The 14,473-nt window shown below is 48.4% G+C and overlaps 1 protein-coding gene across 1 annotated transcript in view; it reads right to left on the reverse strand.

Moving 5' to 3' along the window:
* adcy5 (adenylate cyclase 5) overlaps nucleotides 1-14,473 on the reverse strand; it is a 360,956-nt gene that overhangs the window by 43,645 nt on the left and 302,838 nt on the right. The window contains exons 11-12 of the mRNA XM_078551313.1: nucleotides 4,143-4,280; nucleotides 2,472-2,636 (exon numbers count right to left, since the gene is read on the reverse strand). Coding sequence (XP_078407439.1) covers nucleotides 2,472-2,636; nucleotides 4,143-4,280 — 303 coding nt within the window. The remainder of the gene's footprint in view (nucleotides 1-2,471; nucleotides 2,637-4,142; nucleotides 4,281-14,473) is intronic.

Below are 14,473 nucleotides of genomic sequence, written 5' to 3' on the forward strand. Positions count from 1 at the left end.
CAACTGTTCCCCAGCGTCCACAGCCTTCTAGGAGAGTGAGTTTCAGATTTCCATTACCCCTTTGCGTGGTGAGTGTTTCCTGATTTCCCTCCTGAATGGGCCTACCTCCACCATCAGGGGAAATCGTTTCTCTCTACTTATCCTATTGAATGACTAATAAAATGACTTGGATGAAGGGACCGAAGGTGTGGCCGCCAAATTTGCTGATGCCACAAAGATGGGTAGGAAAGTAAACTGTGGTGAGGATGTAAGGAGGCTACAAAAGGACATAGATGGGTTAAGTGAGTGGGCGAAAACCTGGAAAATGGAGTATAATGTGGGAAAATGTGAAATTGTCCATTTTGGCAGGACGAATAAAAAAAGAAGCATATTGTTTAAATGGTGAGATATTGCAGAGCTCTGATATGCAAAGGGATCTGGGCGTCCTACTGCCTGAATCGTAAAAGGTTTGTATGCAGGTACAGCAAGTAATTAGGAAAGCTAATAGAATGTCATCGTTTATTGCGAGGGGAATTGAATACACCTTCTCCAGGGCAATGAGGTGTCAGCTGTGGCTCAGTTCATAGCACCCTCGCCTTTGAATCAGAGGGTTGTGGGTTCATGTCCCACTCCCGGAAAACCAAGAACTGTGATTGTACTCGAAAGAGTTGCAATCTGTGACTGTCGATAACTCGAAAGAGTTTCACTAACACACTAGGGGAGAATTTGAGGTGTCAGCTGTGGCTCAGTTCATAGCACCCTCGCCTTTGAATCAGAGGGTTGTGGGTTCATGTCCCACTCCCGGAAACCCAAGAACTGTGATTGTACTCGAAAGAGTTGCAATCTGTGACTGTTGATAACTCGAAAGAGTTTCTCCAGGGCAATGAGGTGTCAGCTGTGGCTCAGTTCATAGCACCCTCGCCTTTGAATCAGAGGGTTGTGGGTTCATGTCCCACTCCCGGAAACCCAAGAACTGTGATTGTACTCGAAAGAGTTGCAATCTGTGACTGTTGATAACTCGAAAGAGTTTCTCCAGGGCAATTAGGGAGGGGCAATAAATGCTGGCCTAGCCAGTGATGCCTACATCCTATGAATGAATAGAAAAAAATGAAAGTAAAGATGTTATGCTTCAGTTATACAGGGCATTGTTGAGACCACATCTGGAATACAATGTACAGTATTGGTCTCCTTACTTAAGGAAGGATACAAATGAATTGGAAGCAGTTCAGAGAAGGTTTACTAGACTAATACCTGGAATGGGAGGATTGTCTTATGAGGAAACGTTGGACAGGCTAGGCTTGTATCCGCTGGAGTTTAGAAGATTAAGAGGCCACTTGACTGAAACATATAAGATCCTGAGGGGTCTTGACAGGGTGGATGTGCAGAAGATGTTTCCTCGTGTGGGAGAATCCAGAGCTATGGGGTCACTCTTTAAAAATCAGAGGGAGAAACTTTTTCTCTCAGCGGGCCATGAGTGTCTGGAGCTCTTTTCAACAAAAGGCAGTGGAGGCTGAGTCTTGGAATATATTTAAAGCAGAGCTAGATAGATTCTTGATAAGCTTGAGGGTGAAAGGTTATCGGGGTTAGGCGGGAATGTTCAGTTGAGGTTACAATCAGATCAGCCATGATCTCAATGAATGGCGGAAAAGGCTCAAGGGGCTGAGTGGCCTACTCCTGCTCCTAATTCATATGAATCATTTTAAGATGAGTGGTACGACCTCCCTCCATTTCTCCTTTCCCCAGTTTCCCGCCGCTGCTGTCAATTTAACATTGCTAGGCCCAGCCACTATCTCCCACCAGTCTAGCATCAAACCACTGGTAGGCCTCAGTCAGAGTATTGCATCCAATTCTAGGTACCACACTGTAGAAAGGATGTCAAGGCCTTAGAGACAGTGCAGAGGAAGCTTACTAAAATGGTACCAGGGCGAAGGTAAATATACAATCATAAGAATTAGGCGCAGTAGTAGGCCATTTGGCTGCTCGGGCCTGCTCTGCCATTCAATAAGATCATCTGGGTGAATATGTGGAGACTGGAGAAGGGATTGTTCTTCCCTAGGGCAGAGAAGGAAAGGGGTGTTCAAAATTTTGAAGGGTTTTGATTGAGTAAATAAGGAGAAACTGTTTTTACTGGTAGGAGGGCCTTAGCCAGAAGAGATTTAAGGCAATTGACAAAATAACTGGGGTTGTTGGGGGGGGGGGGGTGGGGGGGTGGGGTGGGGTGGGGGGGGGGGGGGGTGGAGGATAAATGTTTTCACGTGGCAAGTTGATCTGTAACGCACTGCGTATAAAGGTTGTGAAAGCAGATACAATAGTGAATTTCAAAAGAGAACTGAATAAATGCTTGAAATGGAAAGATTTACTATCAGGAAAGATTGGTGGAGGGTAGAATTGATTGAGTAAGCTTTTCAAAGAACCGACGCAGGCTCAATGGGCTGAATGGCCTCCTTTTGTGCGCCATCATTCTATGACCTCTGAATCAAGCAAGCCAGTACCTCAGGGAAGTTACAGCTGGGTTCCTCTCCCCCACAGAGTCCTGTCTCCAAGTCCAGACTGTAATTGGCAATGGAGTTAGTGATGTGGCAGGCATTGACATTGCTTGGCGTTGTGTTGTACTCTTTAGCCACACAGCCATACAAATCCTGGGTGTTGCACACAAACTGGAAGGAAGAAGCAAAACAAATCGTCATGAGGTTACTTTATGAATTCTCCTTGAGTCGTGACTGCATTTTTCTCCCCAGTTGTCTCCTCTCTTGCCCTCTTTCTCATATCTCTGTTGTGGTACAGTTTCTCAGACACCAGTAGGCCCTGTACTGCCTAACCCAGGTGGCTGTTAACCATCCATGAGCCAGGAACACCGAGTGTTGGTCTGTGCGTCAGCTGTGATAAGATTGATCCTGGTCCTCATCTAGCGTTCGCACCTACACACGCAGCAGCAGCCCTTGGAAAGGGATCGGGAGTGTGAACGCTGAAGTCTGAGGCATGGAGATCAAACGCAATTCCCAAGTTAGCTTTCTAATTTTTAATTCATTCTTGGGATGTGGGCATTGCTGGCAAGGCTCGTGGCAGCTACACCTGGTCTGATTGGAAAAGAAGATTGGGCGAGACGCAAACTTGCTTCCCATTGGTTATCGCCTGTTACCACCTGGTTCTAAAGGTTACACTTACCCCCATGTGTGAGTCTATATGAGGGGTTAGTTTAAGTTTATGTACGCAATAGGTTTAAGGTAAAACAACCTTGGATGAAGGAGATGAGGAGAAATTTATTTTCACAGAGCTGTGACCGGGAACGCATTGTCTGAAGGAGATTCAATAATAGCTTTCAAAAGGAAATTAGATAAATACTTGAAAAGAAAAATACACAGGGTTATATTGATAGAGCAGGAGCAAGTGGGACTAATTGGATAGCTCCTTCAAAAAGCCAGCACGGGCACGCAGGCTGAATTGCATCCTCCTGTGCAATGCAATTCCATGTATAAATAACAAAGGACCCTAGCTGGGAGAAGTTACAAAGCCCAACAAGAGGTAACCCCAATAACATCAGGAGAGATGCCCTCAATAACATGGGATAGTGGGACACATTGACCCAGCTAGCACAAGGGAGCTTAAATAAGATCACTTGATAACGGTTGGGGGATTGGTGGAGAGGGTGGGTGCGGTGGCTGAGAGGAATTAATGACCCCAATGGTATGAAGAGTCTGAATTAATATCGGTTGAAATACAGTCCTTCAGAACCCAGGAGGGATTGAGTAATTATATTCTTTCAATTCTGTGTTAATTCTACTCCCTATTATTTCTCAATGCCTGGTATCATGAGTCCTTAGAGCACTCACTCTTTGTAAAGGGAAATTAAATAACGGTACATGAAAGAAAGACTTAGATTTATACAGTGCCTCTCACCACTTCAGGATAACCCAAAGTGCTTTACAACTAATGAAGTAGTTTTGAAGTGTAGTCACTGTTGTAATGCAATAGGAATAGTATCTATGTTATCCTGGATCTAGCTAATTCTACACTTTGTGTTATCCTGGATCTAACACACTCCAGACTCTGTGTTATCCTGAGTCTAACACACTCTGTACCCTGGGTTACCCCGGATCTGATGATGGGGTACCTCTTTCCCATTGTATATAATGGGACCAGCCTGCTGTAAAACACGGACTCACCTCACAACGGACTCCACCTACCATGTTGACAAACGCAGACAGGAACACCAGTGAGATGGTGAACACCCCAACGATGGTGCTGTTTAACTTCGATTGGACGATCTTCTTCGACAAGTGCTGCAGTGGGCGGGGGAAGAGCTGGGGGCAAAAGAAGGACCGAGATTTCAATTGCTTCAAGTTGAAAACAACCCGCACTCGACTTTGTTTGACAACGTCACAGAATCCGCAATCTGAACTTCATTTCACTGCAGCAGCAACAACTGCCAAGCTCTCATCTTGACCCACGTCACATGTTCCCTGGGGAGTGTCACTCTGACACTCTCCGCACGTTCCTTGCGGAACATGCTTCCGTCTCCTGACCTGCTCGGCGCGTTCCCCGGGGAATTTCACTTCAACGCTCTCCCCACGTAAATGGGTTTGAGATACAGAGCAGCCCGAGCTAATTGAATGGGGGGGGAACAGGCTCGAGGGGCTGAATGGCCTCCCTCTGTCCCTATGCCCCTATTCCCGTCAACCACTTTAATCCTTTCTGGTTTGTCCTGACATGTCTGAACATGCCTGAGACAGTGTAATGAGCGAATTCAGAGAACTTTACTGAGTGTGAGCTAACTGTGCACTATGACAACTCTGACAGCCAAAGGTAGGATAATAGGTACCAGACAGGAAATTGCCTATAATGGATCAGCATTAATGTAATTCACTGCAGGCAGGTTGGGGGGGGGGGGGAGACTATCTGAAAAAAAAAACAAATTCACAGCTTTTAAGCCACAATGGAAAGTCAAAAAAAAGGTAATTGGAGAGCGAAGGAGGTTGGGAGAATTTTCAGTAAAAGTAGTCATGACTTTGTTTAAATTCTTTAACACGCCATTGGCATGAATCAGACAGGCCTGAATTTCACACCCTCCTCCCCCTCACTGGCGGGTTTTCAGATGGTGGGGAGTGTGAAATTGAAGGAACAGGATTCCCTCCAGGCTCCCGCCCGCCCCCGACCTCGCAGCGATTTTACGCTGGGCCAGGGAAGACCTCGGATGGGAAGTCCGCTCTTGCCTCAATTGAGGCCCAGTTATTGGCCACTTAAGGCCCGTTTCCCACCCAGTCTTAACGTTGATGCTGGCAGGAGGATTGACCTGGCGTGGAGGAAGCCTGAAAAGGAACAGGCTTAGATCCTCGGGCACAAAGTGGGAGGGGGCCTCCATCAGAAGTCCCCTTCTGACCTTGGATGCCCACCTCTTATGGTCCGCTGGACCTTCCTCCCCTGCCCACCGGTCTCTCCCCGACACCCACTTTCCACCCCCCTCTCCCCCCCACTCCCAACCCCAGGTCTTTCCTACCCTCCCCGCCCTGGGACCCCTTAAACTTATCATGCCGTCCAGTCCCGGGGCTTAGGCTCAGGCTCCTTCCTGAAGTTCTGCTTCCGTCCACTGCAGCTCTTTGTTGTTGCAGAGACCAGAGAGCTGCTGGCCAATCAGATTGGCTGCCAGCTCTCTCAGCTGGGATTTTCTCCCAAGGGTGGAGCGGAAGTCCCGCCTGCAGCCAACTGACGCTCACTTGAGCGTGAAATTGCTGCCAAGCAGTCGGAGTCGGTGGGGATGTGTTCCCTGTCGACTCTTTGGATGGTGGGAGGTGAAACCCTGCCATCCATAAAATTCAGGCTACTGTAAAATGCATGCCCGTCGTATCTGTCAGGGAAAGGGATGAACTGGAATCAACTTTAACACAGTAACAGCTTCTACTTAAGATAATAAAAATCACTAAAAGAAGAGGCCCAAAATCAAAACATCTACTGTTAGATGTGATGCCGCGATTGGGCAGCACTTGCTGTACAATCTTGAGTGCGCTAATAACTACACTAACAACCAATTTAAGATAATTAATTGAGCTCATAACATATGCTTTCTAGGAGTGACATACATTCATATACAGAGACCTGTTCTCTGCAAACAAAAGGAATATGTTCAAGCCTTGCACCTTTCTAGAATTACCCAGGAGCTCAGCGAGCCTATTGTTCCCCATTGCTTTCTCCATGGCAACGCCTCGGCTAATCAGAGCCGACTAGCCAATCAACACCCTTTTCTCCTGCAGTATAAATTGTTGTGATTGTTTGAAATTTGGCATTCTTGCATTTGTCCTGATGAGCTTCAGCAATGGGTCTCTCTTTTCAGCAATATTCAAGTTCTGCACTACCAAGTGATTGTTGGTAATAAAATTTCTCAAGGCACAGAAGCATTATAAAGAAAAATTTGACACTGAGCCACATTAAGGAGATATTAGGGTAGATGACCCAGGGCTTGGCCAAAGCAAGGAGGAAAAGCAAGGTAGTGAGGTAGAGAGAGGTTTATGGAGGGAATTTTGAAAAATATATTCTTTCGTGGGATGTGGGCGTCGCTGACACAGCCAGAATTTATCTATCCCTAATTGCCCTTGAACTGAGTGGCTTGCCACACCGATTCACAGGGCAGTTTAAGGGTCAACCCTTACTGTGAGTCTGGAGTCACAGGTAGGCCAGACCAGGTCAGGATTGCAGGTTTCCTTCCCTAAAGGATGTTAGTGAACTAGATGGGTTTTTATGACAAATCAGTGGTAGTTTCATGCTCACCATTACTGAGGCTAGCTTTTAATTCCAGGTTTGTTAATTGAATTCAAATTCCACCAGCTGCCAAGGTGGGATTAGAAGCAATGTTCCCAGAGCACTGGGCCGCTGGATTACTTGTCCCGTGCCAATACCGCTACGCCGCTGCCCTCCTTTAGAATTCCAGAGCTTAGGGTCTTGGCAGCTGAAGGCACGGCTGCCAATGGTGGAGCAATTAAATTTGGGGATATCGAGAGGCCAGCATAAGATGAGCACAAGGTATGTTGGAAATGCAGGGGGAGATTATGGAGATAGGGAGGGGCAAAGCCATGAAGGGATTTGAAAACAAGGATGAGAATTTTAAAATCGAGGCGTTGCTTAATTGGGAACCAAGGTAGGTCAGTGGGCAGAGTCTGAGAAGATCTCAAGTTTATGGAGGGTAGAATGTGGGAGGCCGTTCAGGAATGTGTTGAAATGGTCAAGCTCCACATCACTCCAGCCGCTTCTCTTGAAAGAACTATCCACTTAGCTGCGCTCTCCCTTCTCTTTCCCCACAGCCATGCAATTTTCTCTCCCTTTCAAGTATTGATCCAATTCCCTCTTGAAAGTTACTGTTGAGTCCCACTTCCACCAACCCTTCCAGATTATGACAACAATGTTAAAAAAGGTGTCCTGTGTTCAATGGGACACTAAGATGGCCAGTTCTCAATGTAGAAGTCGTTATGCAGCATGAGTAAACTTGGAAGATTCGCCAAGGCCCACGAAGCATAATAAGAACAATTACAACCATGGCTGCCAACTCTTGCTGAACAGTTGCTGGAAGTTTCAATGCATGACCTATTGACCCCAAGTGACCCACCTCCACTCAAAGAGACTTTTTTCCACCATCTCCAATATTTTGCGTTATTAATAAATGAAAATTTTCAAAGAAAGTGATTTTAAAAACACAATTTATTTCAATATCCTTATACATAAGTGTTTTGGACGTTAATCTTTAATTCCTGGAGATCCAGAGCAACCCTGATTACATTGCATTGTTATAACACCTTTCTCCGCCATTCAATAAGATCATAGCAGATCTGATTGTAAACTTCCATCTACCCCCGATAACCTTTCACCCCCGTGTTTAACAAGAATCTATCCATCTCTGCCTTAAAAATATTCAAAGAGCGGAATCGTCCCTGATTTGCACTAAGTGCGGTAGTGGGAGGGTAAAACGACGTTACCCGCGGCCTCAAAAGCGGCATTTTATGCCGTATCATCCCAAACCCGGCATTAGTTATCCATTTCCGGGATAAACGCTGTTTCCATGGCGCGCGGGCTCTCATTCACCCACCCGCCATCACCTCGCCGCTTCATCACGCCAGGCACCATATTTAAAGTCCAGTTGTGTGCACACATCTCAGTGCTACCAGCCCACGACTACTGGAGGGAAGATGTCCACGAATGGCAAAAAGACTGCAGCCCCCAGGTTTAATGACACGTCACTGGATGTCTTTTGGACGCTGTGGAGGCCCTTCCCGATGTCCTCCACCTCTGCTCTGGCCACAGGATGGGTAGCGGCATCACCAATCCAGCATGGCAGGCGGTGGCAGCAGTTGTCAGGGCCAATGCCCTGCAAAAGAGGACAGCCACCCAGTGCCGCTATAGGATGAATGGTCTCATCCGTTCCTCCAGGGTAACTCACTCTTCTCATCACTCTCAACTCACACACTCACAAACCCATCACACATCCACAGGGATCTCACACCTCAAAGGACAACACCGCTAACTCTCACACACACCCTCACATCTCCATCAGGCTCAGACCCTCTCGAGCTGCCGTCCTCATCCTGTCCATGGCTCCGCTCACTACACAAACATTCCACGCAGTGTCATGTGTCCTGCTCACACTCTCTCCATCTGGTTCCATGCAGGAGAAGCTGGCTCACATCAGCAGGAAGAGGTCTCAGACTGGGGGTGGAGTGGCCTACATTAGGCCCCTCGCTTTGAAGAGCGTGTCATCACGCTGACTGGTGAGGATGTGAACCCTGCCTGTGGCAACGATGAAGTTGGTGGTGAATACCCACCTGAGAATCCTGCACATCATCATCCTTCCCTCTACTCAACTGTGAGTGCTCTCTCTCCTGCTTTTGGCTCTGCTGCCATGCACTAATTATCTCTACTTTGGTTCACAGGGAGCTCTGCCAAGCGACCGACACCCTCAGCCAGCCAGTCCCTCAGCTCCATCCAGGTCCTCATGTACAGCCAAGAGGATATCTTGGAGGACTACTGGGAAAGGGGCGTCTGTGGGGTCCGAGTCACATGATGAACCTCTGGGCTAGGCCTTCCAACTCATCCTGGAGAGTCATCAGAGGGCAGGAGAACATTGCGCAGAGCTGTTGAAAGCCCTCAACAGAGTGGCTTGTGGGTCAGACGAGTGCCTCCGCCTGCTCTCTGATGCAGCGGTGCCCGTGTGCGCATGTGGAGGTCTCCATGGGGAGGATGACGGACGCCATGGAGACCCTGGTCCAGCAGAACGCAGAGATGTGTGCAGACCTGCACTCCATTGTGGGAGCCCTGGGTGAGTTCCTGCAGTGGCAACATAAGAGGGAAATAGGGCACCTCGACATCCCTCCCGGTGCTCCTTCCCCTCAAGGAGTCAGGCCGGGGCCCTCGGGCACCCGAAGGGAGGAGGAGCAGCAGCTGGACAGCCATGGGCCACCCACTCAGGAATCTCAGAGGCTGTCCGCTCCCTCCAGGTCCCCTTTGCCTGTGAGCCCCTCAACCTCGTCCTTTGGAACCGCAGAGGGAGCAGCCGGCCCACGAGTGATTCCGTAGGGAGAGGTAGGTGTGTGATAGGGCCTTGTGGAGCCTTGTGCATGTGGATCCTTCACATATCACACTCACCTCAATGTCCCGAGCATTTTGAATGCTGCCTGCTGGGATTCGCTCCCAGTTGTCCATTTGAGCTGACTTGCATCTCTGCCCACTCACTGATCACATCCCATACAACATCTGATCTCGCCCATCACGACTCTCATTTCACTTTCAATTTGCACAGCATGGTCTGGATTCACTTTTTCATCAGCTCCCTGATGAAGACCCCAAGTCTTTTGTCTTCCCCAAGTCACCCATTTCCTTTCCCCCGTCATAGTTGACCCCCCTCCCCCCCGGCATCACCTTTCACCTCCCCTTCGTGACCTACCAGCCACAACCCTTTTCCTTTGGGAATGTCCAGGCGAACACACATGTTCCCTTCCTTCCTGAAAATCCCACCCCCATCCACATTGACCCCCTCCTTCCCACCCCCAGAGTCCATGTCTGCCTCCAAGTCCCCACCAATCACCCTTCTATCGCTACCATCGAACCCTCACCCTATCGCCTCACTCTGCCCTCAGTCATTCTCACCATGCCTTCATACCACGCCCACACTCAGTTCGCTCCCCAGGAGGCAGACATGGACCTATCAGACCCCTCCCTTGCATGCTCACCTGCACATTGCCCCCTCCGGATCCCTTCTGCCCTTCGCACCCCTTCCCCTCTTTGCACCCATTCCCTCCCTTAGTCCTCCCACACCCCTGGACTACCCCCTACCCGCTTAGTCCTTCCCCCCTCCCGACTCCTTCCTCCAGCCTTACCTCTTCCTCCAGGCTCACTTCTTCCTCTGGCCTTACTCCTTCCCACTTCCTGACTCCTTCCTCCACTCTTGCTTCTTCCTCCACTCTTAATCTCTCCCCCCTCCGCACTCCTTCCTCCCCCGGACTATCTCCCCTCTCTGCACTCCTTCTTCCCCACCCGGACACCCTCCCCTCTCCACACTTCTTCCCCCCCCCCAGACTCCCTCCTCTCTCTTACACCTATCCACCCCACTTACACCTACCTCCCTAAATGCCATCTTCTCCCACGTTACCCCTTCCTTCCCCCCCGTACTCTCTCCCCCCACTCCCAACCTCCCTCTCCCGACACCTTCACTCCCCTCCCTCCAAACCTCACCCCCAACACCTTTATTCCCCCCTTCCCAACCTCAACCCACCCAGAGAACTTCATTTCCCCCCTCCTAACCTCACCCCATCCAGACACCTCTTCCTCTCCCAGCTGATCCTAGACCTTCCTCTCTCACCATCATCATCCATTGTGGGCATCAACAGTGACTTTCCAACTTCCGTGAGCTGCTTTGCAGCAGAGCCATTTCCATGGGAATCCACCCAACCTGCCCTGGACATTCCTCCAGTGTGTCGCTGCTGTCAGGCTCCAGTATCTTCTGCTCCTCGGATGTCTGCAATGTGAGCAAGGCCCTGGCAGCTAAGTCCCAACTTCTGCACATCACACTTGTAAAGATGTGTTCTACACTGGCGTGTTTTCCCACCGATATGGGTGGACGATCCAGCAGGGCGGGGATGAGTCCGGCGGACTAGCCTTATAGTGATATGCTGATGTATTACAATGAGGTTCCCGACGTCCAATGGCAGGGAACATGGCCCGCCATCGATGGGCTGAGCGGACGATCGCAAACTGGTTTCACAACGTCATGAAACCGATTTTTGGCCTTCTCGCCATATTGTCCACTTATGCCACTGAACACATCCGACGCCAGCGGGCACAGAAAATCCCAGCCAGACTGCTTCCACTGTAGTCCAGGTGTGGTCTCGCCACTACTCTATACAACTGAAGCATAACCTCTCTACTTTTATATTTAATTCCCCTCGCAATGAATGATAACACTCTATTAGCTTTCCTAATTACTTGCTGTACCTGCATACTAACCTTTTGTGATTCATGCATTAGGACACCCAGATCCCTCTGCATCTCAGAGCTCTGCAATCTCTCACCATTTAGACAATATGCTTTTTAAAAAATTCTACAGTCGAGTTACCAACCAATCAGCACCCTTTTCTCCTGTAGTATAAATTGTTGTGATTGTTTGAAATTTGGCATTCTTGTGTTTGTCCTGATGAGTGCAAGATGAAAAACTTCAGCAACACGTCTCTCTTTTCAGCAACATTCAAGTGTTACAAAGTCCCAAGGTCTGAAAAGTACTCGATAACTGCAAGGCCTTCCCTTTTTGGACTGCAAGAGTGAGGTGGTGAGGCAGCAGAGGTTTAGGGAGGGAGAGGAAAGCACATTGAGCAATGTGGCTTGAATCTAACTCTACTGACTAGCACACCCCTATTTGCTGCTCTTATTTTAGTCCCAGACTACCTGATGACTCATATTGCAGTGAGCTCTTATGTAAGCTTTATTACAAATTCAGAGTAAATTCTCCCCCCAGCTCTTGCAACACACAGGCGTGTCCTAAATATGTAACAGAATATGACTATACAGATTGTATATTTTTAATCGCTGTTACATAATGCATGACGCCCACTCGATTACCATTAAATAGGATGGAATTTTGTTCAATTGAATTGGAATTTTTGTGCAGTTCAATTAGTCGTTTGCTCAGTCCTGTCTGATCTGGTGGCTAGGAATCAGAGTGTAGTTGGAGATAAATGCAACAAGGAACAGCTTGAAATTGTCACTGATTAAAACAGTCCATTGAAACCAAGGTAGAGGAGTCCAAAGGTTCACCTCCCTCCATGGAAATTTAAAATGAGAGATATGTGACTAAGGTGGCCTTGAGGATACAGGACTGGATTGGACACGACACAGATGTTCAGGGTTCAAATCCCAACATGGGGATAACTTTTCCGGCCATTTCTGGGTTAGCTTGAGCAAGCTTTTTTTTATTCAGTCATGGGATGTGGGCTTCGCTGGCTAGGCCAGCATTTATTGCCCATTCCTACTTGGCCTTGAGAAGGTGGTGGTGAGCTGCCTTCTTGAACTGCTGCAGTCCATGTGGCTAGGTACACCCACAGTGCTGTTAGGAAGGGAGTTCCAGGACAGTGAAGGAACGGCGATATATTTCCAAGTCAGGATGGTGAGTGACTTGGAGGGGAACTTGCAGGTGGTGGTGTTCCCATCTATCTGCTGCCCTTGTCCTTCTAGACGGTCGTGGTCGTGGGTTTGGAAGGTTCTGCCAAAGGCGGCTTGTTGAATTTCTGCAGTGCATCTTATGGATGGTACACACTGCTGCCACTGTGCGTCGATGGTGGAGGGAGTGAATGTTTGTGGATCGGGTGCCAACAAGCGGGCTGCTTTGTCCTGGATGGTGTCAAGCTTCTTGAGTGTTGTGGGAGCTGCACTCATCCAGGCAAGGCGGGAGTATTCCATTGCACTCCTGATTTGTGCCTTGTAGATGGTGTAGATGGTCTAGGGGAATCTGGAGGTGGGTTACTCCGTCGCACGATTCCTAGCCTCTGACCTGCTCTTGTAGTCACAGTATTTATACGGCTAGTCCAGTTCAGTTTCTGGTCAATGGTAACCCCCAGGATGTTGATAGTCGGGGATTCAGTGATGGTAATGTCATTGAATGTCAAGGGGCAATGGTTAGGTTCTCTCTTGCTGGAGATGGCCATTGCCTGACACTTGTGTGGCGCGAATGCAACTTGCCACTTGTCAGCCCAAGCCTGAATATTGTCCAGGTCTTGCTCCATTTGGACATGGACTGCTTTAGTATCTGAGGAGTCGCGAATGGCGCTCAACGTTGTGCAATCATCAGTGAACATCCCCACTTGTGAATTTATGATGGAAGGAAGGTCATTCCTAACATGGATTGTCAGGGATAATGCCAAACATGGCAGACTGAAGGTGGGATTTTTGGAGTCAAGAAGAAAGAAAGAAAAAAATTACATTTCAGTAGCGCCTTTCGTGACCTCAGGATCTGCCAAAGTGCTTCACAACCAATGAGGTACTTCTGAGGCGTAGTCGCACGGTGTAGGAAACACGGCAGCCAATTTGTGCACAGCAAGCTGCAAAAAGATAACTGACCGGATCATTTGTTTGTAATTGACGTTGGTTGAGGGAGTAAGTATAGGCTGGGACACTGAGGAGAACTTTCTTTAAAATAATGCCGTAGGATCTCTTATGCCCACCTGAGAGGGCAGATGAGGCTTCAGTTCAATGTCTCATCTGAAATACCGCAACTCCAACAGCGCACAGTGGGTGCTATAGTAGCCTCTGGATTAATGAGGGAAATGTTTTGCAAGGTCATGATCAGGTTTCAGCTGAGATGTTCTTTTTATAAATTAGTTTGCTGACACTGCCTTGCAGCCCACCAAGAGTCAGAGCCTGTACAAATTAGGGAAAGGAAACGGGAAGGTTGAATAAAGGATTAAATTTGCAGAGAAGCATGACTTCAATCTTTTTTTTTGGTCGTACGCCACAGATTCTAAGCAGGAACCCGGGGCCAAAAGGATTCAATTATGAGGGAAAGTTGCATTGACTAAGAGAATTTTAGAAATCCCATCCTTGTTTTTAAATCCCCCCCTGGCATTTCTCCCCTCCCTATCTCTGTAATCCCCTCCAACCCCAAGACCCTCTTAGCTTCGTTAGTTCTGGTCTCTTTCTTTTAAATTTATTTTTTGCGTGGGATGTGGGCGTCGCTGGCAAGGCCAGCACTTGTTGCCCATCCCTAACTGCCCCTTGAGCTGAGTGGCTTGCTTGGCCTCTTCTGAGGGCAGTTAAGAGTCAACCACATCGCTGTGGGTCTGGAGTCACATGTAGGCCAGACCAGGTAAGGACGGCAGATTTCCTTCCCAAAAGGGCCATAAGAGAACTAGAAGGGTTTTTAATGACAATTAATGATAGTTTCATGGTCACCATCACTGAGATTAGCTTTCAATTCCAGATTTATTTATGGCGGGATTTTAACCTGAGTCCCCAGCGCATTAGCCTGGGCCTC

This window comes from Cetorhinus maximus, chromosome 11 (genome assembly GCF_964194155.1).
Source record: "Cetorhinus maximus chromosome 11, sCetMax3.hap1.1, whole genome shotgun sequence".
Taxonomy (NCBI): Eukaryota; Metazoa; Chordata; class Chondrichthyes; order Lamniformes; family Cetorhinidae; genus Cetorhinus; species Cetorhinus maximus.